The sequence below is a fragment of the Herpailurus yagouaroundi genome, unplaced genomic scaffold (assembly GCF_014898765.1).
Source record: "Herpailurus yagouaroundi ecotype Mexico unplaced genomic scaffold, PumYag 203, whole genome shotgun sequence".
Classification (NCBI taxonomy): domain Eukaryota; kingdom Metazoa; phylum Chordata; class Mammalia; order Carnivora; family Felidae; genus Herpailurus; species Herpailurus yagouaroundi.
The window spans coordinates 18,443,224-18,468,483 of record NW_024412434.1 but is presented as its reverse complement, the minus strand read 5'-3'; the positions used below and the strand labels follow the sequence as shown (position 1 = coordinate 18,468,483).

The window sequence follows — 25,260 nt, the reverse complement described above, 5'->3', positions numbered from 1 at the left end:
GAGTGTTGACTCTAACCCGGGGCCACATTAGAAGAGACACTGACATACAAGACAAAATGCAGAGGAGGGTGTCTTGTGAGAGCTTGCCTCATGAGGACGAGTTAGGGAAATGTAGGATGAGGACTGGAGAAAGGAAGCTAGGACTTAATGCCATTTCCTTGAGAGAATTCAGACAGTGAATTCATGGACTTAAACCTCTGTCTACGCTCACTCTCTGCCCTTTGTGCTTCTTCGTACTGTGGTCCCACTCTTGCTCCCCCTTCCCCCAAACACCACTTTGCCTGGAGTCACAGTGATCTCCGTGGGACACTTCTTAACCCTGAGATCCCCCTTGGCCCCTGGGGAGCCTCTCCCCCTTGTTGATCACTGTCACCTTCTTTATACTCTCTGCCCTTAGCGTCCATGGCACAACCACCTCAGAGTTTCCCTCTTTCCTCTACACGCCACGAACACATGCTCCCTGTCGACTTAATACAGGCTCTGGCCCTCCTGCACATCTCTGTGCTGATGTCTCCCAAACCCATCACTTTCATTTCTATACTCAATCAGCTATTAGAAATCTCCTCCTCTGTGCAGAGACTCAGACTCAGCATAAAAATTAAGAAGTGAAATCAAGTTGTGGGACGCACAGAGAATCCTTAAGGTTGACTTCCCATAACTGCATGGGCAGTATGGTCTTATTTATTCCTTTAGGCAAGTGACCCTTCCTCCCATTGAATATTTAATTTCCAAATCTGAATCATTTTGTTTTGCCCAGAGGACAAATAATAAAGGATGGTTTAGCTTCCCAATGGGCTTTCTACCAACCCACACCCCTCAGCAAGGTTGGGCACAATGTCCGACCAGCACCTAATCGAGTCCTTCCATAATCTCAGCTTTATTGATTCAAAATAACTCAATTCTGGCTGCAGTAACAGTCACTCAGCTGGGACCTGGCTCAGTTACTTGAAAAACCCTTTAACTACAAGTTATTAAATTAATGGAAACTAGATTTTGTGTTTGTGGCTTTTCTCTTCTTAAGTGGTTATTTGTGCTTTTAAAATTTTCATCATAGACCAGCCATTGTAGCAATAGCTCTGACCTTGCCCCTTGGCTTACAGAAGCGGAAAAAAATCTCCTCCCTCTGGCAACACTGTCATTCTTTGGAAGCCTGTGCTGAGCTTTTGGTTCTCAGTCTGTACTTTTGCTGCTTTCACCATGAATGTTGCACAAGATAAATGGCATATCTCTCACGTCATCGATGAAGGGCCTTTAATTAGTGGCTCTGTGGTTGTTGGAAGAGGTATTTTTTGGTTGACAGTTTTCAAACACTTCCAAAAATTATCTGATGGGCCTTTCTGTTACCTTTCCATCTTCAAGTAAGCCCGAAGAGGTGGAGTCCAGTCCCTGGAAACATTTCATCTCATTTTCTCCCCATTCTTTCTTCTAAAGCTTCCTTTAAGGTCCAGGTCAGAAGCTCCCCCCCCCCCCCCCCCCCGCCGGCAGCTTCCTCCATTGTAGTTTTATCAAATCACTGCTACGGAGCCTAACATGTGCTTATGCACACAGCGCTCTCCAAGACCATGACTTGTCTTTTGCTTTGTGCTCAAAGTAGTAGAACTGCGATGAATGTGTAGGAATTGGACAAAAAGTTCAGTTTGGAATTCAGTCCTTTCCCATTAATTAATAGCTATCGTCAGGCTGATGCTAATATATGGCAGTGATGTTCAAGTTAGAGTGAGCTCACTGGATTCCTATAGGACCCCAACTCCATAATCAACGCCTGGGTCACAAATTCAGTAGAAGACGGCTCACACCTTCAAAAAGCTCATAGTCCAGTAGAACATGTGGGCACCATCACAACTGGTAAAAATGTGGTAAGGTAAATTGCTGTGTTTGAAGTATGAGCAAGGGGCTTTGCGAGCAAATTTCCATTTTCTCTACAGAATGCCCAAGATCTTACCACGTGAAGAAAATAAAAGGATGGCTACTCCAGGTAAATGGAGTGAGACAGCCATGCCGTTATTAAGCCTGTGAAGACCATCTGAACACTAGATGAAGAAAGATGACTTTAAAACCATTGCCAAGTTCATGTTTGTAAGTTTGATGTTATATCATACTTCCTTTGAATACTAGTAAATATAACTTTCTAATGGGTAAGCACCATGGCTGCGATTTCAAAACTATCTGTTTTGAAAAACAAAGGGGCTATTTGGAAAGGTTATGTTAACCTCAAACAGCCTCAATCAGTGCTAATTTTTTTAAAGAACTGGTGAAAAGAAGGTTAAGAAACTTTTACGAGGATGAAGTTTTCCTAAGACTATGTCCTTAAAGTTACAAGTGCTGAGGGTTGGAAGTCTTTGTAAGCAAGACCTCGAAAAGGTCAAGAGCTCACGGTTTATGGGTGCAAGCCTTGTGTCAGGCTCCGCGCTGACTGTGCAGAATCTATGTGGGATTCTCTCTCTTTCACTCTCTCTGCTCCTCTCGGGTGTTCTCTCCCTCTCTCTCCCTTTCTCTCTCAAAATAAATAAATAAGCTTAAAAAAAACCCAGAAACCCACTAAGTCACTAGCTGGCACAGAGGGGATGAGGGGAATTTCATAATGTTAGCAGAGTGAGTACTTGTCACTCAAGAAAAGATTTTTAGTGAAAACCTCATATGTGATTCAAAAGTATTATACACAATGTCAATGAATATAATGATGGTATTTTAGATGGGCTCAAAAGGGATTTTATTAATGATGAAAACGATGTTAAAATATATGTCAGTGGCTCCAAATTGTTTTACGAAGTGTAAAAGCAGAAACGATAATTTCTAAATTAATATAATAGTTTATAAGCCATAAAATTTTATATACGAATGCATAGTTACATTAATAAAGTAAAACAAGTAGGTCCCTAACGTTTCAATCTGTAGCCCTAAAAAGCCACATATGCAAATCAGCAAAAAATCTTTTATCAATAAAACATCTTATTGTAAAAACAGCAGATTACCTGATATTTTGGGTTGGCTAATTTTCAAGCAAGTTTCACTGAATAGCATTGTATACAGAGTTGAATAAATGCCACAGGTGGTCATTATTGTAACAAATAGAAATTTCTGTTTTACCAAAAGAAAAATGAACTGAAGCTTAAAAATAAAAACAAGAATCAAATCATGATTTCTAGTTATCGGGCAAATTCATTGTTAAATAAAGCCATGGCACCCAAACATTTTCTGATCTCCTGTTTATAGGGAACAAAAGTAACAAAAAATAGAAGTTATTCTTTTACGTCTGGGATTATTTAAATAACATGAGGTCAGTCAGTCCAGAAGTTACGTTGAAACCTAAAAACATAGATAATCCTTTGTGTATATAATTTAGTGGATTAAATATCCTTAGTATTAATATGATGCAGTGAAAGTGACACAAAATATACCTGCTCCAATACCAGGGGTGGTTGGCATATCACAGATGTGTAGGGCAGGGTTGGAGATTCAGTTCTATGAAGCACCATAGTTTGGCTTGCCTACCTGAATCTGAAAATGCAGTAACTTATTTAGGTTCAGAATACATACCTCTAAGTAGTCTGTGGAGCAGTTTGTGTGAGTTTCCAACTCAAATGCTAAAAATGTATAATTCACCGTGTTGCCCGTTGTCGCTTGGATGGTCCAGTTACAACGCTGATTGTCAGAATAGGGATTTGGATAATGTATACTCTCTAAGAGGCCATAGGATCGGTTCACAATTACCACGTTCTCACAGGCTGAAAAAAACCACCCATGATTATTAAGAACCACTATCATGTCTTTCATAATTGCCCCAAGATGTGTAAGATTTTCCTTTAGGAAAAGATCTAGATTAAAGTATATAGTTTATATATTTTATATTTGTATGTTATGCAAATGTGTATGCAAATGTATATATGTGTGTCTATATACATAGTACAGCGTTTCACAGTTGAGTCTCCATTTAGAAAAGATGAGAAACAATACTTAAGTGAACTCAGAAAGTTTAAAGTGCCATGAAAATCATCGATTCCCATAAAGAGGCATCCAATTCCTGTGAACCGGTGAAAACCAGGATAGCTCAGCACTACTCAGGGTGCAGTCTGATTTGTTTACAGAAGTGTATTAAATATTCTATGCTCCTGTTTTTCTAACTTTAACGTTTGAAAGAACAGAAATCCTGACCTTTAAATTCAACGGTTTAAAAACACAAAGTTCTATGTGAGTGCTAAAAACGGACAACAACATGGCTTTGTTGAACATTCAGAAGTCAGCATGAAATTCACAATAAAGGCTCCCTTATTCCTCTGGTGAGTCATCAGGAAGTCCAGAACGAATAGAGGCAATGTAAAGGATTGGAAGAAGAAATGAACATCTTAAGTTCTGAAAAAAAAGGCTTCCATTTTGAAAATACCAAAAGCTGGTATTTTCCTCAGCTGAGTTTTCCACCAAAACTGTACTAGGTACCTCTAGGGGTGGCTGGTCCCCGGAGTCAGTGCCAAATTCAGCCCAAATTAATGACCTGAACAAGGCATATACATGCCTTTTCCTAAGCCTTTTCCATATTATCTCCATGATGTGTGATAAAAGAGAATGAGAGGATAAACATTATATTGAAAAAATGGTCTCTGAAAAAGGTGGTTCATAGATGCATTTCTGCTACTATACTTTTTCTGACAGGTGACTAGGACAGCGTTGATAAACTATGGTACGGAAAAGTATACATTTGTGTCTCCTCAGAATAGTCCTTTGCTGGAGCAAGGGAATACTCAGGCTATTTCTCTTTAGGTGACCTTTTTGTCCACAAAGGAATTCTAAGTAATAATTTTGTGGGTTTTGATGCCTGGGAGAAGTTACAGCTATGCAGCACAGAGGTATCGTGTTGCTCAGAGACCACAAGTCAGGGCACAGGAAAATATACTCGCCTAAGCCATATGGCTGCTCTCTGTGCTCAGAAATTATTCTGTCTGCAAACCTCCAATTTCAAATGGCAAATTTTACAGAAAACCTCACTGGTTAGCTCTGATTTTTGCCTTTAAGGACATATATCCCACCTGCACTGAGTGACTCCTTCAGTGTTCTGAAATTATGAGGGAAAATAAAATATCAGGGGAATAAAAGGGAGGAATCCTTAATAAACAATCTGACTATAAGCAAGAAACAAATTAGCACAGCAATAATAAAATTAGAGAAATGATTATATGCTCAACCAAAAAAATGCATCCCTGAGAAAATTTAGGAGAGTTTTTCATATACTTGATGGATTTCTGCAGAATAAAGGTTTTCATCATTAAAACTCAGTTTTCAAAACTATATAGAATTCAGCCTAACCCCAAATGTAGGTGAATGTGAATATTTTCAAAATCACACCTAGTCAAGGTCAAACATTAATATGCCTTCAACTAATTCAAAGGGATATTGTATCTCAAGACTTTCAATTCTATTTTTAGGTAACTGTGTCAAAATATGGATACATTTAGGTTTAGTGGGGCAAGGTACTGTGCTTTCAAATGCACAAGTAAAGTGTTTATTAAATAACAATTCAAGGAAACTTTTCTTAAATGTTCATTTTGAAACTAACATTAGAATGTATTAAATTCTAGACCTAGAAGGGAGATTTCATAATGGCCTTATTTAATTTCCTTTTTTAAGAGAAGAAATCATAGAACCCCATGGAAAAGTGACCTTCTCAGGGGTCAGGGGCCAGGGACAAACCCCTGGGGTCCTCGATTCTTTGTGCAATATTCCTTTAATTCTACCATGTTGCCTCACAGGAAAGTAGATTTTAAAATGGCATCTCTACAATGACCGGATTTTTCCACGGGAAAGAATGTGCTTATTCTCCATATGACTTACAAGAACTGTAGTTTCCCTTAATAAAAATTAAGGTAACTTTTGATGTACAAGATCAAAAGAAAAACCAAAAACAAACAAACAAACCAAAAAAAAACAAAAACAAAAAACCCAAAAGTGTGGGAGATGCTATGTGCAGTGGAATGTCTAATTAGAAGACTGTAATGTTTGATACAAATGAAAACCCATTAGCCGTTAACCTGTTACACTGATCTTCAACTGAATGGCAACTCTCCCGGCATATTAAATACTCTATTTTCTAGAGCTTACCACGTGCTTTTGTTTATGGCATTAAATTTAATGCGGGGCGCCTGGGTGGCGCAGTCGGTTAAGCGTCCGACTTCAGCCAGGTCACGATCTCGCGGTCTGTGAGTTCGAGCCCCGCGTCAGGCTCTGGGCTGATGGCTCAGAGCCTGGAGCCTGTTTCCGATTCTGTGCCTCCCTCTCTCTCTGCCCCTCCCCCGTTCATGCTCTGTCTCTCTCTGTCCCAAAAATAAATAAACGTTGAAAAAAAAAATTTAATGCTAAGCATTTTTCTCTCAAATAGAATTAAATCTTTCTCATAAAGAGCAAAGATTTATTTCAATTGCTCAATCCAATGGGTTATACTTATTTCAGTCTGTTTCATTATCAGGAAATTGAAGACCCACTACGGGCACTAGCCAGCCAGTCTACATACTTACTCTGCTGGTATTTGGCCAGGAAGCCACCTCCTTGTTGACCTTCATCTGTTCTGAGTTTTAAAAACATGCTGTCTCCACTAGAACGGATGAGAGGCGGTGTTTCATCCCCACAAAGCTGACTGAGCAAATGAGAACTGGTACTTGAGCCATCATATACCTTTAATGAAACATTTTAAATGTCAGATGACCGTGGCTATAAACATCATCTAAAAGACTCTACCTCTTAAAAAGTGGGGAAGAAATACATAAAAATACAAGAAATACATGACAGAACACAAGAATAGCCCTGAATCACAATATCTTTTTTTTCTATTTTTTTTTCAATATATGAAATTTATCGTCAAATTGGTTTCCATACAACACCCAGTGCTCATCCCAAAAGGTGCCCTCCTCAATACCCATCACCCACCCTCCCCTCCCTCCCACCCCCCACCAACCCTCAGTTTGTTCTCAGTTTTTAAGAGTCTCTTATGCTTTGGCTCTCTCCCACTCTAACCTCTTTTTCTTTAAAAATTCTATTTAAATGTCTATAAACTTGGACCATGAACTTGAGCCACTTAGCCAGGGCTGTGTATGGAGGGAAGGATGGGAACCCAGGCTGAAATCTGGAGATTAAAAATGAAAGACTAACACCTATTTTTGAGACCATAGCTGTTATCAGTAGTTCTCCTTGCTTTTTTATTTCATAGTTCATAATTTGTGACATTCTAATGCATTTTTTTATTCAGATTTTTTTTTAACGGACAAGGGTCAGTTGCTGCTACTATAAAAAGTCCCACCTTGATGACATCAAGTACCTTCTCCAATTACCAGTATAGTCCTCTACATTGCTAATTTTCAGTGCATATATATAAATTACATAGGTAATAATCATGATAGAGCTCATAACCCCTCTGGGGAGATTTTAACCATCTCTTAACAGTTCATATTCAATATATTTTAAATACTTACAAGCTATTCAGTAATACATGCCATATTCAGAGGGCTGCCATTTTCATCAAATTTTCTTTTTATTTCTTCTAAGTTTTTTATGTGGATATTTTAAATGTTCTCCTTTCCCAAATTTCAAAGATAAAAATAAATGCATTTATGTGTGTGGGTGAGATGGGAGCAGTGAAGGAAACAACTGAACTTTATACATACGGCCAGATAATCTAAAGTGCAGTTTGGGTGGTACTCCAAGTGAAAGTCTTCAAATTCCAGCTCAAATGGGCTGCCATGGCTGGATTTCAACCACCAATAGCATTCGGAGCTGTGGTAGTAGGGCATCGGGTAGTTGGGAGATATGAACATGCCAGTGGGGGTGGTGAGATTGCCCCCACAACCTACAGGAGAAAGAGACCAGGTGACACATTTCTTTTTCTTTATGGTAAAATGGAATCTTCCTGACTATATCCAACTAGGGCTACTGTTACTCTCCTTTTAACCAGATCGCAAAACAAGACTGCATCACCAAAGAGTAGCTAGCCCCTGTCAATGTCCTTTCCTTCTGTTAACCAAGACCACCAGCTTGAGGTAATATACCACGAAACAAGGATATTTCCCCTTACTTTGTCCTCAACATCAAAACCCAAACAGTGCTGTTATTCAGGAATATTTTCAGTGTTTAAGTTTAGTATAAACAGGAATGATAAAATATAGCTAGAAAAAAAAATGGATAAGAGCATGGCAGTCTAAGAATCAAGAAACCAGTCAGACTGGACTCTCCAATAAAAGACAGCTCTTTGCCATTTACCTGTTAATGATCCATCCCAGTAAGCTGAGAATCCAGATGCTGAGCCAAAGAAGTCACTCTTAAATCTTAACCATAGTTTGTTACTATGAGAGATGATTCTTGGAGGTGGATTTGAGCCACAGTATTTTCCCAGGGGTGGTGAACTTTCACTGCCTCCATCTCTGGGGCAAGACACAGATGCGGTCATTTACTCATCACTGATAATATTACTGTATAAACATTTACTATTATTTGAACTTTGAGACTGCAAACAGATCAGTTTAGGTCAGTCCACTTTTCTTAAAAATACTCTAAATCACAATTTCAAGTTTTCAATTTTTCACCTGATTAAAAACATTTGAGTAGCTTAATAAAGAACATCATTTATGGTTTGCACAACATTTTATATAACCAATCTCAAGCTGAGAGGAAGAGTTTAATCTTCTCTCTCTCAAATGAAGCATCTGGTAAATGTGTCAGAGAACATGGGATAAAGAGACCGTAATTATTAACAGTATAAACAAATGTTGCTTCATTTTACAGAGAAAACTTAAATGTTTGTCTTCTAACTTGAATTTTTTCAAATTTAATGTTGTATTTGACATATTTAGCAACATTTTGAAAATAATTCTTCCCCAAGGACTTTTAGGGTCTTAAATCTACTTTGTAATCTGTAGCTTTTTCAAGCATAAAAAAAAGGACTCACTCAACATTCAAATCTAATGATTAGTTATTGTAAATCAAGAAAATTACGTTATTTTGCCATGATATGATACAACTCTGATTTATTTTCGTACCATACCTCACATTATAGAATAAAGTTTATTATAAAAGTATAATACTCTAGGCTTTTGAAAGGTCAAATAAAAATCTGAAATAAATACACACCAAATTGTGTGTGTACAAAGCCTAATTTATTTCTATGTAAAATGATCTGCATAGATGGCAATATACAGGTCAACTTACCTTTACTGCAAATATAACTTTTTAAATTCATTCTCCCTAAATACCAAAGCATTAAAGAAAAAAGTTCTCACGCTGAAATTCACAAACCTAGACTTTTATTATTTGAACACAAAAAACTTGGTGAAAACGTTACGTTTCTTATCTTATCATCATTTTTTTGGATATAATTATACCAAATGGACAAAAAACAGCCTTAAATTCTAAATTGATTTTCCATAAAAAAAGTAGGTATTCCGGGACACCTTGGTAGCTCAGTCAGTGAGGGGTCTGACTTTGGCTCAGGTCACATCCACAGTCGGGGAGTTCAAGCCCCACATGGGCTCTCCACTCTTAGTGTACAATCTACTTCGGATCCTATGTCTCTCTCTGTCTCTCTCTCTCTCTGCCCCTTCCCCCCTCTCAAAAATAAGTAAACATTAAAACCATTTTTTTAATGCCTGTTTAAAAAAATAAAAAAGAAAGGAAAAAAGAAAGAAAGTAGGTATTCAATAATTGCAAGCATCTAATTTCAGAGGAGTAGTACATCTGTTTACTCTGCCCAAATAAAATCTAGAGTTTATTTTCAAATATTCCGCATAAAATAATCACTTCAAAATAACCACTGAATCTTAGGCAATTTTCTGTTTTTCTTCTGTGAAGTCAGGCTCCACATGACAAACTTTATATCTTGCAAGAAAGAGCACAACAGGGAGCTTTACAGAGAATTTCCATGCATTTTCCTTAACTTTTCCAGGAAAGACCATGAATGAAAACAAATAAGGAAAAAGGTGATAAAATAAAGGTGCTTACCTGATTTCCACAAAATCTGCTATGCACTCTCCACCAATGGCCTCCTCCAAGGAGAAGTTTGTAAAGTGCAATGCAATCTGTTGGCTGGTTTCCACCGTGATCCTATAAATGCATTTCCAGTTGTTGGGGTAATTATTGGGGAAGTTTGGAGAAGTAAAAGTCCCAGATTCTTCTGTATAGTCTGTCATGCATGCTGTGAAAAGAAACAAGAGCATAAGAGAGAAAACAGAAAACATCATGCTACATTTATAAGACATTCACTAACACACACTTCATTAATTTGTGCCAAGGGGCTTGATTTTCAATAGGCCATTCTAGAATGCTAACGAATGATTTCCTTTCAAAACAAAGTTTTTTTTTTTAATCTCAAAGGCAAAAACAATTATTAATAGCAAATGTAAGCCATGTAGTGGAAACTGTTACATATATCATACCTTTCTAGATCTTGGAGGTGTTATAATCTATTAATCAATGCACATTACCATAAACATTAAACATTTAGGCTGCACCATGGAAATCCTAGAGGGGACCTAGAAATAGCTCAGCTCTGTTCTCCTTTTCCTAACCTTTCTTTAAAATGGTTTTCACCAAGCATGCATTTATGACAAATGACAAAGCAGCACCTCTGCCACTTGAAGAATAGAAGGTAAGTGTCAGGAATCAGACGGACCTTGAATCAATGCCTAGTTCAAACACTGACATGCTGTGCAACCATGAGCAAATTACTGCATCTCTGTGAGCCTCATCTCTCAAATGGGGATGGTAAGTGTCTTTGTCTGTACATGTAAGGGTTAGAGATAATGCAATGAAGGGGCTTGGCACTTGGTATGTAACTCAATAAATGGTAGTGATCATTATGTTGCAAAATAATTCAGAAAAGTGTATGAAAGTAGAGCATAAATGATGAGGAATAAATCAGATCATTCATACAAAACATTAATCTGGTACTTGGACAATTTTATATTGCAAGTAAATATTAGCTTCTACTTTAAGAGTTTTAACTTTACTCATTCTGTCCATCAGACTCCATATTTACTAACCAACCCGCTCAATCTCCTGTGTCCTTCAAATCTGAGATATTTTGTAAAGAAAATCTTGTTTGCGGGAGCCTGGATGGCTCAGTGGGACAAGCACCTGACTTCAGCTCAAGTCGTGATCTCGCCTTCGGTGAGCTGGAGCCCCGCGTCGGGCTCTGCGCTGACAGCTCAGAGCTTGGGGCCTGCTTCGGATTCTGCATCTCCCTCTCTCTTTGACCCCATCCCCTACTCCCACTCTGTTTCTTCCAACAATGAATAAATGTTAAAAAAGTTAAAAAAAAAAAAAAAAGAAAAAAGAAAATCTTGTTTCGATGCATTTTTAATGTACTGTATCTTTGATTGTATCTAGTAATAACATAAATCTAAGGTCCAGGAGTAGACACAAGCCTCCTAAAAGGTGTTGAGGGAGAATGAACTATTATACTTCATTATAAGTAAAAAAAAAAAAAAAAAGAAAAGAAAAGGAGGATGTTTTGATGTAGAATTTCCCCCATTTGCTCTGGATGATCACACTCAGAAAAGAGGCAAGGAGCCACTAGCATTGACAGCAGGACGCACAGAAAATAGTACAGGTTCCACTACCTATGTATAATGTTCAAAGTAAGAGGCACTCATCAAATAATTGGCTTCCTCTATTTTAAAACGTTTATTTATTTATTTCTGAGAGAGAGAAGGGGGAGGAGCAGAGAGAGGGGAAGAGAAAGAATCCCACTACCAGTGCAGAGCCTGGTGGGAGGCTCAAAAACTCACAAACCTTGCGACCATGATCCGAGCCAAAATCACGAGTCAGACGCTTAACCGACTGAGCCACCCAGGTGCCCATGGTGTACTCTTTTTTAAATAGCAAGCAAACAAGGCTTTACTTTATTGAAAAAAAATTTGAAAGTGATATTTAACTTCAAAGGTGAATACTGTATACTTTTATGTTTTTCTATAGTCCGCCAAGCAATATCTCTTCAAAGATCAAGGAAGGCAGGAAGGCAGGAAGGGAGGAAGGAAGGGAGGGAGGAAGGGAGGGAAAAGGCAAGAAGAAAGCAGGGGGGGAGGAAAAAGAGGGGCAGAGAGTGAATGGGGTTGTAGAAATGGCATATTAGGGGCGCCTGGGTGGCGCAGTCGGTTAAGCGTCCGACTTCAGCCAGGTCACGATCTCGCGGTCCGTGAGTTTGAGCCCCGCGTCGGGCTCTGGGCTGATGGCTCAGAGCCTGGAGCCTGTTTCCGATTCTGTGTCTCCCTCTCTCTCTGCCCCTCCCCCGTTCATGCTCTGTCTCTCTCTGTCCCAAAAATAAATAAACGTTGAAAAAAAAATGGCATATTAAGTATTTCATATTCGGAATGAATATCACTGAGATAAAAATTCATGGATCAAATGGACATTAAATGAAGGTTATGACCCGGTCTCCCTGAGCTGACAGAACCAGCAGACTCGTTGACCACCCCCACATTCACACAGCTTTAGCCAGTCAAGTGAACGTCTAGAGCAAGTCTGTTTGTCAACTGTTCTTAGAGATGATGTTCCTTCCTTACCCACTCTGCTCCCAGAAGGGAAATACAATTGTATTGAATATTTCTAGTGCAGCTTGCAATTAGTCTGCAGGAGAATGGTTTATATAATCAGAATCTCATGTAAAGGAGCCAATTCAACAAATATTTGAGAAGTAATGATGCATAATTTCCCTGTACCTTTGTCCATATGAAAGTATCTATTGTGGCACAATTGGTTGTTTTTCATTTCAGACTGAAATTCTGATTTATTCATTAAGTTTCTTTTCTTTTGCTGGCACAAAAGTAAACACAATCCCTTATGAAATGGGCCTCACACTGTTTACTTTGTTTGAAAGTCTTTATCTAACAACTTCCCGTTCGACCGCAACATGCCACTAGACAAATAAGCTCACGTATCATTTAAAGCCAAGTCCAATACCACCACCTCTGTGAAATTTTTCCAAGTCGAGCAGAATTAATTTCCTTGTGCTCAATAAACCTTTAGGCAAATAGCAATTGGAGCCCCCGAAATATCACATTGTAATTGTTTTATGTGAGTACATTTCCTCCACTATGTTTGGAGCAATTATTAGCAATTATTAACTACCACTTACTACATTATCTGGCCCATATCTAAAAAATATTTGTTAAAATTATATTATGTAATGTATTGAAAACTGAGAGGATAGGACAAGTATCTAATTTCTTCCCATTCTCTCTACCTCCATCCTTTTACTCCCTCCACTTTTCTTACCTCCTTCCTATCCCCTCTCCTGGGTAGGCTGAGATTCTTTAATATTTTATAATGTTTATTCAGTCTAAACTATAGACATCTCTGCTTCCAGCCATGACAAATAAACTAGTACTAAACTAGCCCCTCTCCATAAAAACTGTGAAACTGGGCAAAATATACGAGGCACTGGGCAATGGGCAGTTCAAGATTGTGATCCTTGGCACAAAGGAGGTGGGACTCTATTTCCTCGACTCTTTACCTGTGTGGAATTTTCTGATCCCAGCAGTTTGCTGAAGTCCAAGTAGTCAATGACAGTTCCGCTGAGCTGAGGAAGCAGGGATCAGAATTTAGGGCTGTCAAAGGAGCTGGAACTGCAGGGACATATTCCAGCAAGGAAGAACTATACAGAGAGGAGGACCAGACATCTGTGTAAAGTCCCTTATGAATTCTTGCGTGAGCCTGGGCTGGGCAGACATGAGGTGAGACTTCAAAAGCTATGCTAGAGGGTAGCTGCTAATAGGCTGGAAGCTACAGGACAGGCAATGCTCCATGGAAGACTACTGAGTTCTCCCACCATCAGAATCCCCTCATTTACATGCCAGGCACCCAGTTGAGACACAAGAAAGGCCACACCTTAGAAATAAAGACCATGACCAAAAGTAAGGCTTTCCTATCAATGTTTAAGTCTTAACAAGAACTGCAGGAGTGATAAAACTTAGAGCTTGAGACCTACCTAGTTTGAAGGGATTAGGTAATACCTAGGTATTTTTCACAAATACACCTTAACAAAAAAAAAAAAAAAATACAAATCTACACAAGTACAAGATAATCAGCTAAATATTGAACCAACGTAAACTTCAGAGAAAGAGAAGAGAATCCAGAGTCTTCATATCATTCACCATATCCAGTATAAAACTCAAAACCTGCCACTAATACAAATAAACAGAGTAATAGAAATCATGGTCAAGAAAAAAGTGCAACCTTGTGACTTGAAGACGGCCCAGATAATTATATTAGCAGACAAAAATTTTAATGCAACTACTAGAAAAATGTTCAAAGCCTTAAAGAAAAATATAGCCTCAATGGTAAATAGATAGGGAATCTTGGCAATACAAAGGAAACTATTAATAAAGAATCATATAGAAATTCTATAACTTAAAAATATACTAACCTGAAACTAATATAACACTGTATGTTAACTATATTGATTTTTAAAATTTTTTTAATTAAAAAAAATGTTTTTGTGTTTATTTTTGAGACAGAGCGTGAGCTGGGAAGGGACAGAGAGAGAGGGAGACACAGAATCCAAAGCACAGAGCCTGATGTGGGGCTCAAACTCACAAGCTATGAGATTATGAGCTGAGCTGAATTCAGACACTTAATGAACTGAGCCACCCAGGCGCTCCTATATTGAAATTTTAAAAAGAGTAAACTAACTGAAATTTAAAAATGCATGTATGAGCTTAATAGAAACTTTGAAGTAGAAGAAGTGTCATTAAACTTGAAGGTATACCAATAGAAACTGTTTAATCTGAAAGAAAAAAAAAGAAAAAATGTGCAAAAAACAGATTCTCAAAAACCTAGGAAAAAATACCAAAGAGTCTAGCACACATATAATCAGAGACCCAGAAGGAGAATAGGATGAAAATAGTAAAATAAATAAATAAATAAACAAACAAATAAATAAATAAATAAATAAAATATATATAAAATATATAAATATAAAATATATAAAATTACATACACACACACACACACACACACACACACACAGGCTAAAATTCTCCCAAATTTGATTTAAAAAATCAAATTAGCTATTAGCTACAAGGAGGTTAGTCAATCCTAAGCAAGATAAATAAAAGAAAATCACACTCAGGTACATTAAACCATTGAAAAACAAATACAAGAAAAATAAAGGAGTTAGAGGAAAAATGACACACTAGATACAGAAAAACCATGATATAAATAGTAGCTGGATTCTAATTAGAAACAATGGAGGCAAGAAGAATATGGAATACATTTTTACAGTGTTGACAGAAAAAAAAACATTTAATTATCCCCAATAAAGTATTTTCAAAATGGGAATGCAAAAAAGACATCTTTAGACAAACAGAAGCTGAGAACATTCACCCCTAGAAGTCCTATACTACATGATACTAACAATGTCTGTCATGCCAAAGGAAAATGACACCAAAGGTAAACATATATCTAGAAGAAGGAATGAATAACCCCAGAAATGGCAAACAATTGGATAAATGGAAAGACTGCTCTTCTTCTCTGGTTTCTTTAAAAGAAAACTAATCATGTAAAGCAAAAACAATAGTAAGGTGGAGTTTATAATGTAAGTAGAATTAAAGATACAACTAAAATAGCATAAAGAAGAGGGCAGATAGAATTCTACTATTGTAAGGTTATTACATTTATAAAGAGAGATGTGTGTGAAATACAGTGTCAGTTATAAAATATAAAGTGTGCAGTGTGAAGTAGCAGCATATTTACTCTAAGGAGACTTACCGATAAGCTAACAAAGTATTTTGTTAGCCTCTGAGCAAACACACAAAAAAGAGGTATAATTAAAAATCCAGTGAAGGAAATAAAATGGAATATGAAAAATATTCTGTAAACAAAAAAGAAAAAGTAGTAGCAAAAGAAGAAGGGCATCTATGAAAAACCCAAAGCTAACGTGATACTTAAGTAGTAAAGGACTAAATGCCTTCCTGTTAAAATTAAGAACAAGGACAATATGTTCATTCTCATCTTTTCCATTCAACATTAGGTGGAAGTCCCTAGCCATTGCAAGAAGGCAGAGAGGGACAGAGAAAGAGAGAGAAAGAGAAAGAGAGGGAATGAAAAGGAAAAAATATAGCTGTTCTTATTCACAGATAGGACCATCTATGTGAAATATACTAAGTAATCTATTAAAATGTACTAGAACTAATAACTGAATTTAATAAGGTTACAGGATACAGGGTAAATATAGAAAAATCAGTTTAAACATTTTTTTTAACGTTTTACTTATTTTTGAGACAGAGAGAGACAGAGCATGAACGGGGGAGGGGCAGAGAGAGAGGGAGACACAGAATTGGAAGCAGGCTCCAGGCTTTGAGCCATCAGCCCAGAGCCCGACGCGGGGCTCGAACTCACGGACCGCGAGATCGTGACCTGAGCTGAAGTCGGACGCTTTACCGACTGAGCCACTCAGGTGCCCCTAGAAAAATCAGTTTAAATGGCAGATATGAGACAAATTGAAAATAAAATTAAAATATCAATTATAATAACATAAAAAACATAAGGTACTTGATAATAAGTTTAATAGAAATATGAAAAAAAAACTATAGTGCAAACTTTAAAGCATTGCTGAAGGAAATTTAAAAATATTTGAGTAAATGGAGAAGTAAAATATGTTTATGGATTGGAACACTCTATTTAAGATACTCTTTGTCCCTTATTTATCTGTAAATTCAATATAACCTCCATCAAATTCCCAAAAAGTTTTATTTTGGTTTGGTGTGGGTTTTTTTTAAGTAAATAAGGGAAAGCTGATTCTAAGATGTATATGGAAATGTAAAGGATCTAGGATAACCAAAACAATTTTGAAAAATCTGGAGAACTTATACTTCCTGCTTTTAAGATACACTATTATATTACATAAATATTGTAATATAGTGTCCTATGGGAGAAGAGAGATTCCAGAAGCAGACCCAAACATCCATGCACAATTAATTTGCAACAACAATGCAAAGGCAATTTAGTGCAAAAAAAGGAGAATCTTTACAATAAATAGTATTTGAACAATTAAATATGATTCATTCCCTTAGACACATAATTCACATGGCATAGAAAAATTAACTCAAAATGGATCATAAACATAAATGTGAAACTTCAAACTATAAAACTTGTAAAAGAATGCATAAGAAAAGAAAATCCTCACTACTTTCGGAGGCACAGATTTCTTAGACAACATACAAAAAACACTGACCATAAAAGGGTAAAAGGACATAATACACTGCTACCCTTCAAAATACCATTAAGAAAAGTAAAAGGCTGGCTGCAATGCATTTGCAATGCATTAATCTGACAAGGGACATAGTTATATGCAGAATAGATAGCATAAGACAAAATAAGGCAAATAATACAAACAAAAGTGAACAGAACTATATAATGGACACTTCATAAAAGAAGATATATAAATTGTCAGTAAGTATGTGAAAAGGTCCTCAGCACTATCAGTCATCAGAGACATGCAAATTAAAACAACAACGAGGCACTACTACACAACGAGTAGAGGTTAAAAATGAAAAGATTCAAAATACCAAGTGCTGGTAAAGATGCGGAGAAAGTGTAATTCTCATTTGTTGCAGGTGAGAATATAAAAATGGTATAATCCCTTTGGGAAAAAAGCCTGATAGTTTTTCATAAAATTAAACATAGAATTATCATATGATCCAGAAATTCTACTTTTAGGTATTTTATCTAAGAGAACTGATGATGTAAGTCCACAAAAAAACCTGTACATCAAAGTTCACAGCAGGTTTTTTCATAAGAGTTAAAAACTGGAAACAATCCAACTATCCAAAAGTAAGTGAATGGATAATCACATTATGATATATCTATACAATGGAAGGCAATTCAGCAGTAAAACAAAAAGAACCATTTATAAATAGAACAACATGAACAGATTTCAGAAGCATTATGCTCATGAAGAAGCCAGGTATTTGCTTTTGAACAGAAAAAACGAATCCATAGTGATAAGAACCAGATCTGCAGTTGTTGAGGTGGAGCATGGAGAAGGATAGATCAAATGGCTAACAGATGCATGAAAAGATGCTCCACATCACTCATCACTAGGGAAATACAAATCAAAACCACTATGAGATACCACCTCACACCTGTCAGAATGGCTCACATTAACACAAGAAACAACAGGTGTTGGTGAAGCTGCAGAGAAGGAGGAACCCTCTTGCACTGCTGGAAGGACTGCAAACTGGTGCAGCCACTCTGGAACAGCATGGCAGTTCCTCAAAAAACTAAAAATAGAACTACCCTATGATCCAGCAATTGCACTACTAGGTATTTACCCAAAGGATACAAAAATACAATTCAAAAGGGTACATGCACCCCAATGTTCACAGCCGCAGTATCAACAATAGCCAAAGTATGGAGAGAGCCCAAACGTCCATCGATTGACGAATGGATAAAGAACATATGGTACATATATACAATAGAGTATTACTCAGCCATCAAAAAAAAAACCCACGAAATCTTGCCATTTGCAATGATGTGGAGGGAGCTAGAATGCATTATGCTAAACAAAATAAGTCAATCAGAGAAAGACAAAGATCATATGATTTCACTCATGTGGAATTTAAGAAACAAAACAGCTGAACATATGGGAAGGGAAAACCAAGAAAAAAAAGAGAAGAAAGAGAACCGAATCACAAAAGACCCTTAACGATAGGGAACAAACTGAGGGTTGATGGAGGGAGATGGTTAGGAGATGGGCTAGATAGGTGATAGGTATTAAGAAGGGCACTTATGATGAGCACTGGGTGTTGTATGAAAGTGATGAACCACTGAATTCTATTTCTGAAACCAATATTGCACTGTATGTTAACTAAAATAAAGATTAAAAAAATTTAAGAGATGCCTGAGTGGCTCAGTGGGTTAAGTGTCTAACTCTTGATTTCGGTTCAGGTGATCATCTCATGGTTCATGGGATTGAGCCCCATATTGGGTCCCACACTGATCGTGCAGAGCCTGTTTGGGATTCTCTCTCCCTCTCTTTCTGCCCCTTCCCTGCTTGTGTGCTTGCTCTCTCTCTCTCTCTCTCTCTCTCTCTCTCTCAAAAATAAGTAACGTTAAATTTTTTTTTAAAAAAAGGGACACTAGGATACTTTCTGGAATGATAAATTTATTCTATAAATTTAGAACGGTGTGGTGATTACATGCATATACATATTTGTTGAAACTACAGAAGAATTTTACCTGAGGAAATTATGAAATAAAATCTATGTTTTATTAAAAGTTTGAAAGTTCCATGCAAAGACAGGTTGAGTTCTCGAAAGGAAAGCCAATAAATAATTCAGATATCCAATAAATAATAAATAAAACTAAAATAGAGAAATAAAAAAATATTTTGAAGGTACATCTGCTATAAATATTAAATAGAGTATTTAATATTAAAGTTTGATTGTAGCTTCATGAGATTCACATATCTTATTTTGTGAGAAAAAACAAAGGTTTTCTGAACTTATCTATTTCTGGAGAGGTTAGTAACTCCTCTTACCTAACACTGAAGTCTATACAACGTTTGTGTTCTCTTCCCTTGACTGTATAAATGTCTCTTTCTAGAATAATATTAATCCTGAGATATATTTAATGCTAGGCTTTGGTTTTGTCTTCCACTTTACAGTAATGCACAAATAGTTAAAATTGGATACATTTCCACAGAAGGAAATTCATGTTTTGCCTAATGTTTATTATATCTGGACAAAACGCAGACATAAAAATGCCTGTTCTTTATATCTCATGTTACCAAAGGAAAACTCATATCCAATGGCAGTTTGCTTTTTATCATGGTCTCACATTGAGAAAGAGATGAAGGAGAAAAAATACATTTCTTCCATCAACTGTTTTCCACTGAGCAAGCAATGGAAAAGCACATCTCTGAAAATCAAAAACCACTACCAACAGACCTCACATATCTTTCTTTTTGACCAACACCAACACCAACCAAAAACAGTGAAGAAAGGAAAGAGAAAACACTACAAATGTCTTCTGTGAACCATTACAAAATCAGAAAACTACTTTTCTAAAAATGTATCTCTGCCTCCACTAAGCATTTTCAAGTGCGTTTTAATAACGTATCATTTGGTTCGTTATCAAAAAGGAAAATCCAAAACATAGATAATCCTCCAATCCACAAAGCAATGATGACCTCAGCCCCAGAGGATCTGGGATACAGGAAGAGGATGAACTGATCCTGTGGACAGAAGCATGTTTACCTTGGGAGACCCTAGATCAAGGGTAACTGCTCCACCACCTCCCTGCTTTGCCATTTGCAATAACTTATGATTATCCATTTATATCAGGGATCAATCTACACATGGTGCTTTCTGATATCATTTATGAGACTTCTGTGTCTGCATGAATCCATATGACCTTAGACCTTCCCAATATGTGCTAAATAAATAGTCAGCCTAGGAACCTTCACGGGCTTCCATTGGCATATTTGGTTAACATTCTTCAAAGTAAAGACTTCAGGGAAGAAAAAATTCATGTTCGTATTCTTCTGAAGAAAAAAGAAGCCTCCTTAACCAAAATCTAACATTTTGCTACAATTTGCTCCTAGGTGGTCACAGCCATGGCTTTTTCTTTTCACTCACAAGTGACTAGTTTAAATGAATATGAATATAAGTTAACTCACTAACACAGCTATTGTGAAATTGTACTTGGGCCTCAGCAATTCTATTTTAAACAAAGAACAGTCATGGTGCTTTGCAGCTGTTATGTAATTTTCACACTGAATGTCTCAGTTAACCTTCCCCAACTATGTGAAACAGCCAGGCATCCCAACGTCCACTTTTTAGAGAGGTGTAGAAAAGGGATCTGAGACTCCTGGAGGTCAAGTTCTGAACACCACTTAGTTCAGACATGACAAAGATAAAATGCAAACCCAGTTCTCCCTTTCCAAATCCTGTGCTCTCCAACAATCCCTGGTTCCTCCACGCAGGAAATGTCAATATAGACATTAAGGTGCGCAGAAGACTAGGAATATCACAAATGTTTCATTTAGCATCTTCATTCTAAGGATGAAGAAACATAGTAGCTTAAGAAAAATCCCCTGAGCTGTAAAAGGCTGGGATACCTGTATATACAAAAATATGAGCACACAGTGACCAATGAGAAACTAAATCTTTAAAAGATCAATAGACTTACTAAAAACCTTTCCCAGAGGGAAAAGATCTGAATATCTCATAGCAGAAAACACAGAATTCAAGGTGGATGGAAAGAATAAGAGAACTGGGTACTTCTCCAAAGCAGTGTCAAGGCTGGCCTAGAACCAAGACTCGTGATTTCGCCATCAGCCTTTCTGTATCGTGGAAAGTACTTTCTGCCATGACCGTTCCAGTCCAATTCCCACTACATCTCACTTGTAACTCTGTAGCAACTTATGTGCTAAGACTTAACTTCCAGAGTCTCTGAAGAACTTCAAAGTTTTATTAGAACCACCTGAATTGGTGAAAACCCACCCTAGACATATGTGAACCAAAGTGCTGGGGTGAGGGTGGGGGGGTCGGGGGGTGGGGCCCTGGTACCTGAATTTGTAATCAGAAAATCCCACTCCAAGTTTCTTATAAACACTAGAGTTTGAGAACACTGCTCTACTGGACTGAAGTTTGAAGATAGAACTATTGATTTCTTCTGAAGAAACCCTCTTTTGCCCTTTGAAGGTGATCACTTCTCAACTTCTCACTCTTATATGCCTCTTCTGGGCTCATTCCAGGGTGACTGATGAAAAACAGCCTTAAACATCTGCCTTGGGGTGGATGGGAACCCTGAACTGGGAAAGAGGAGGTTGGGAAAGCCCACTTTTAATCCTATGTTGATGTGGTTCTGATACTTCCTGACCATTTCCCCAGACAACTGTAAAATCCTGCCTTTTTTTTTTTTTGCAGAAAATATTAAAAGCTCATTACAGTCCTACCATACCTCTCTGAGCTGAATGCTACCAGCCACACCATCCACAGTTCATCCAGAGCATTTTAAGAGCTAATCAGGACGTGATAAGACAAATGGATTAGATGTTGGAACTGGATTCTTTTGGTTTGGCTTCTAAACCCACTCGCTGTGTATTCTTGAGAGGACTTCACTTTCTCTCATTTAAAAATAAGAAATTAAAGTGGATTTGTGTTTGGAATTTTCAGACACACCATAGAAAAAAAAAATACATTTACACTGGAGGCCCTGGATGGCTCAGTCTGCTAAGCATCTGACTCTTGACTTCGACTCAGATCATGATCTCACAATTTGTTAGTTCAAGCCCTGCATGGGTTCTGCACTGACAGTGGGGAGCCTGCTCAGGATTCTCTCTTTCTTCTTCTCTCTCTCTGCCCCTCTCCTGCTCAGTCGCTCTCTCTCTTTCTCAAAATAAATAAAAAACCTAAAAAAAACCATGCAAAAATACATTTACATTAATTGTGCACACACACGGATATTACAAACAGATTTCATGAGGGAACACCAAACTTTGTATAATAAGCTGATACTTTCTAGTCTATTCTTTTCTATTCCATACTTTGAGCAAATTTCATGACTGACTAATGAGTCATGAATGTTTTAGTGTTTGAAAAACATTGGAATAAGTGTTATATGGGTTTTTGTCTAATGTGAAAGTAGAAAATGAATCAAGTGCATTTGTCTGTTCTCTTGTCCCCTCTTGGTAGGATTATATTAATGCATATGCAGTAGATACTAATATAATATAAAATTGCAATTTGAATTAGTAAAGTTAGCTAATCAACTACATTCTTTCAAGATTCACATATCTTGTACTTTAACAAAACATTTAAAACAGTCTCACAATCAGCCACTAAGAAATTCTTCAGAATTTCTACCTATAAACATTTTACTTGTTCCTTTTTTTCTTTGTACTTCCCAGGCACATCTGGATGCAGGCAGAAACAGTGATGAGGGAGGGAGTCAAAGTAATAACCAGAAACTGATCTCTTTCCTTCCAAACACATATTTAGGGGCTGACATCATAGCCCCGTGGCATGAAATACAGATGGAAAAGGAACTGGATTCAAGTCAGGAAATTTAACCTTTATCAGATAAAGACAGGAAAGCCTTCAGCAGAGAAACTCACACCTGCTGTGAACTAGAAATCACCAGCCGAATATTGTCATTATTGCTCCGAAAATAACTTCGGCTAGAGCAATAAAATAGGACGAGGGCCAGTGATTAAGCCTCCACTGATGCTTTTTCCTGATACTGTTTTCTTCTACGGTAAATACAACAAATCAGACAACTGAAAAGAAGGCATCCCAACACCTCCTAGTTGCAGGTGGGCAGCTCCCTGGGACTCGGGCTGCCTGGAGGGTGAGCCCACTGGCTAACCAGCAGGGGCCCCACATCAGCCTCCTGTGCCCAGCCCCTCTCTGAGCAGTCCTGCGGGGCCACCCTCAACAATTCATGACAGCCAATCACTCACATCCTGCCATATGGGAACCTGAGACAGGCTCTAAAGTGGTAAGTTGAGTCTGCCATATGGCTTCCTGGGTCCGTCGTCTGATTGCTGTTTAGAATATCTGACTGTGTTAGTCAGACCGATGAGTTCATCCAGTCAAAGGCAGGAGCACAGGGGCCAGCCGGGCTTGGCGAAGGACGGAAAGCAAACACTCCCTTGTCTGTGATTTCAGCCCTGTCTGGGCCAAACAGAGGCCAAAGTAATGATTATCACACGGGGAGGCAGATCGAAGAGTCTTTTGAGTTTGCCATGTCAGGGTCCCTTTCTCATTTTGTCAAATCTTTGTTTTCTTGTGTTGTCTTTCTTTGTTAGTTTCTTTTCCTCTCCAGTTTGCTTTTTTTCCCCCTTTTTCTCAACTTTCTTTTATTTTACTGGTCTCTTATCTCTCTGAAAACCTTTTTTAAATTAAGGTCTAGCTTCAATAGCCTTCCTGCCAGATTATTTTGATCACTCTTGGTTCTTATTGCACTTGCTGTTACCCTATAAGCAAGTGTGGCTATGTCTTACTTTGCATATCGTTACAAAGATTTCCATGGTATTTTCAGGAGGCCCCAACAGCATTGTATGTTATCTAAGACACAGCTAGTTTATTCATGCAGCAAATTAGACTTGTGTTCACAGTTGATCACAGCCAGGAGACATCACAAAGATGATCAAATCCAATCCCTTAATTTTACAGATGAGAAAACTGTGGCCCAAAGAATTCAAGTGGCTTGCTCCCAATCCTAACCTAATATTCAGTGTGGTTTGGGCCAAATGTATGAGACAGATAAAACTACAGACGTATGGAAAATTGTGTGCACCCTGTAATTTCTTAAAAAGCCAATTTTGGTCAATGGATGCTAAACCCTCGGACAAAGTCCAGTGAATATATCAATTGCGTAACATAACCTATTGTAATTGCTGGGGATTCAACTCCCCTGCTCTCGAGCTGTATAATAAACTGTCTCCGAGAAAGGGGCCCTCAGGACAGAAGGGTGTATGATTCACTCACACTCAGGTTTCTGGAGAAATCTAAAGCCATACTACCAAAACACAGAACTTGAACTACCAGAGAACAGCAGTTTTGCATGGAATACAGAATAGTGGCCAGCCACTCTGAAAAGAAATAACTGAGAAATTGGGAAGGGATTCTGAGTGAATGTTTTTTAAAAAAAAATATTTATTCATTCATTCATTTATTTATTTATGAGGGTGGGGATTTTAAAAGATAAGCACCTAAAGATCTCTGGAGGCAAGTCTATGTTACAGGGAGCATATCCTGCACAGGAAAAGCTTCCAGTACTTTCTCAAAAGAACATCAGTGAATCACATCATGCTGTTGGGGCAGCTCAGAGGCTGTGGGATGCATGAGAAGCTCAGCCACCAAATGTATATTCTAGAGCTACACTGGATGGCATTTTTGTCCAGTAAATATCTTTCTAAATATGACGCCAAAGACCAGACTCTCTAAAAGGGCACACATCCCATGTGGGAACATGAGCCTAATAAAACATGATACCCTCATGAATTCCTTGTGCGTTTGGGGCTGGGGGCATCTCTGGCTTACAAACTACCTCAAAGACCCTGCTTGCAGAAGATGTTTATTTCCCACACTGCACTTGCAAAGAGCAAAGTTAGGATGAGAATTAAATAACAGGAAAAATAATAAAAGAGATAAATGCTAAAAAGGTTCATTTTTATTAAGTCAAATTTAGAAATCCATTTTTGTTAAGAAATGTTCCATTTCCTGCCATAGGGTTTCATGTTGTGGTCTTTTATTCTTTTTTTTTTTTTTTTTTTTTTTT

The 25,260-nt window shown here is 37.7% G+C and overlaps 1 protein-coding gene across 1 annotated transcript in view; it reads right to left on the bottom strand.

Annotated features, from left to right (window-relative positions):
- CUBN (cubilin) overlaps positions 1–25,260 on the bottom strand; it is a 279,400-nt gene that overhangs the window by 192,603 nt on the left and 61,537 nt on the right. Inside the window, exons 23-27 of the mRNA XM_040451314.1 lie at positions 9,973–10,165; positions 8,239–8,399; positions 7,647–7,828; positions 6,504–6,660; positions 3,538–3,725 (exon numbers count right to left, since the gene is read on the bottom strand). Coding sequence (XP_040307248.1) covers positions 3,538–3,725; positions 6,504–6,660; positions 7,647–7,828; positions 8,239–8,399; positions 9,973–10,165 — 881 coding nt within the window. The remainder of the gene's footprint in view (positions 1–3,537; positions 3,726–6,503; positions 6,661–7,646; positions 7,829–8,238; positions 8,400–9,972; positions 10,166–25,260) is intronic.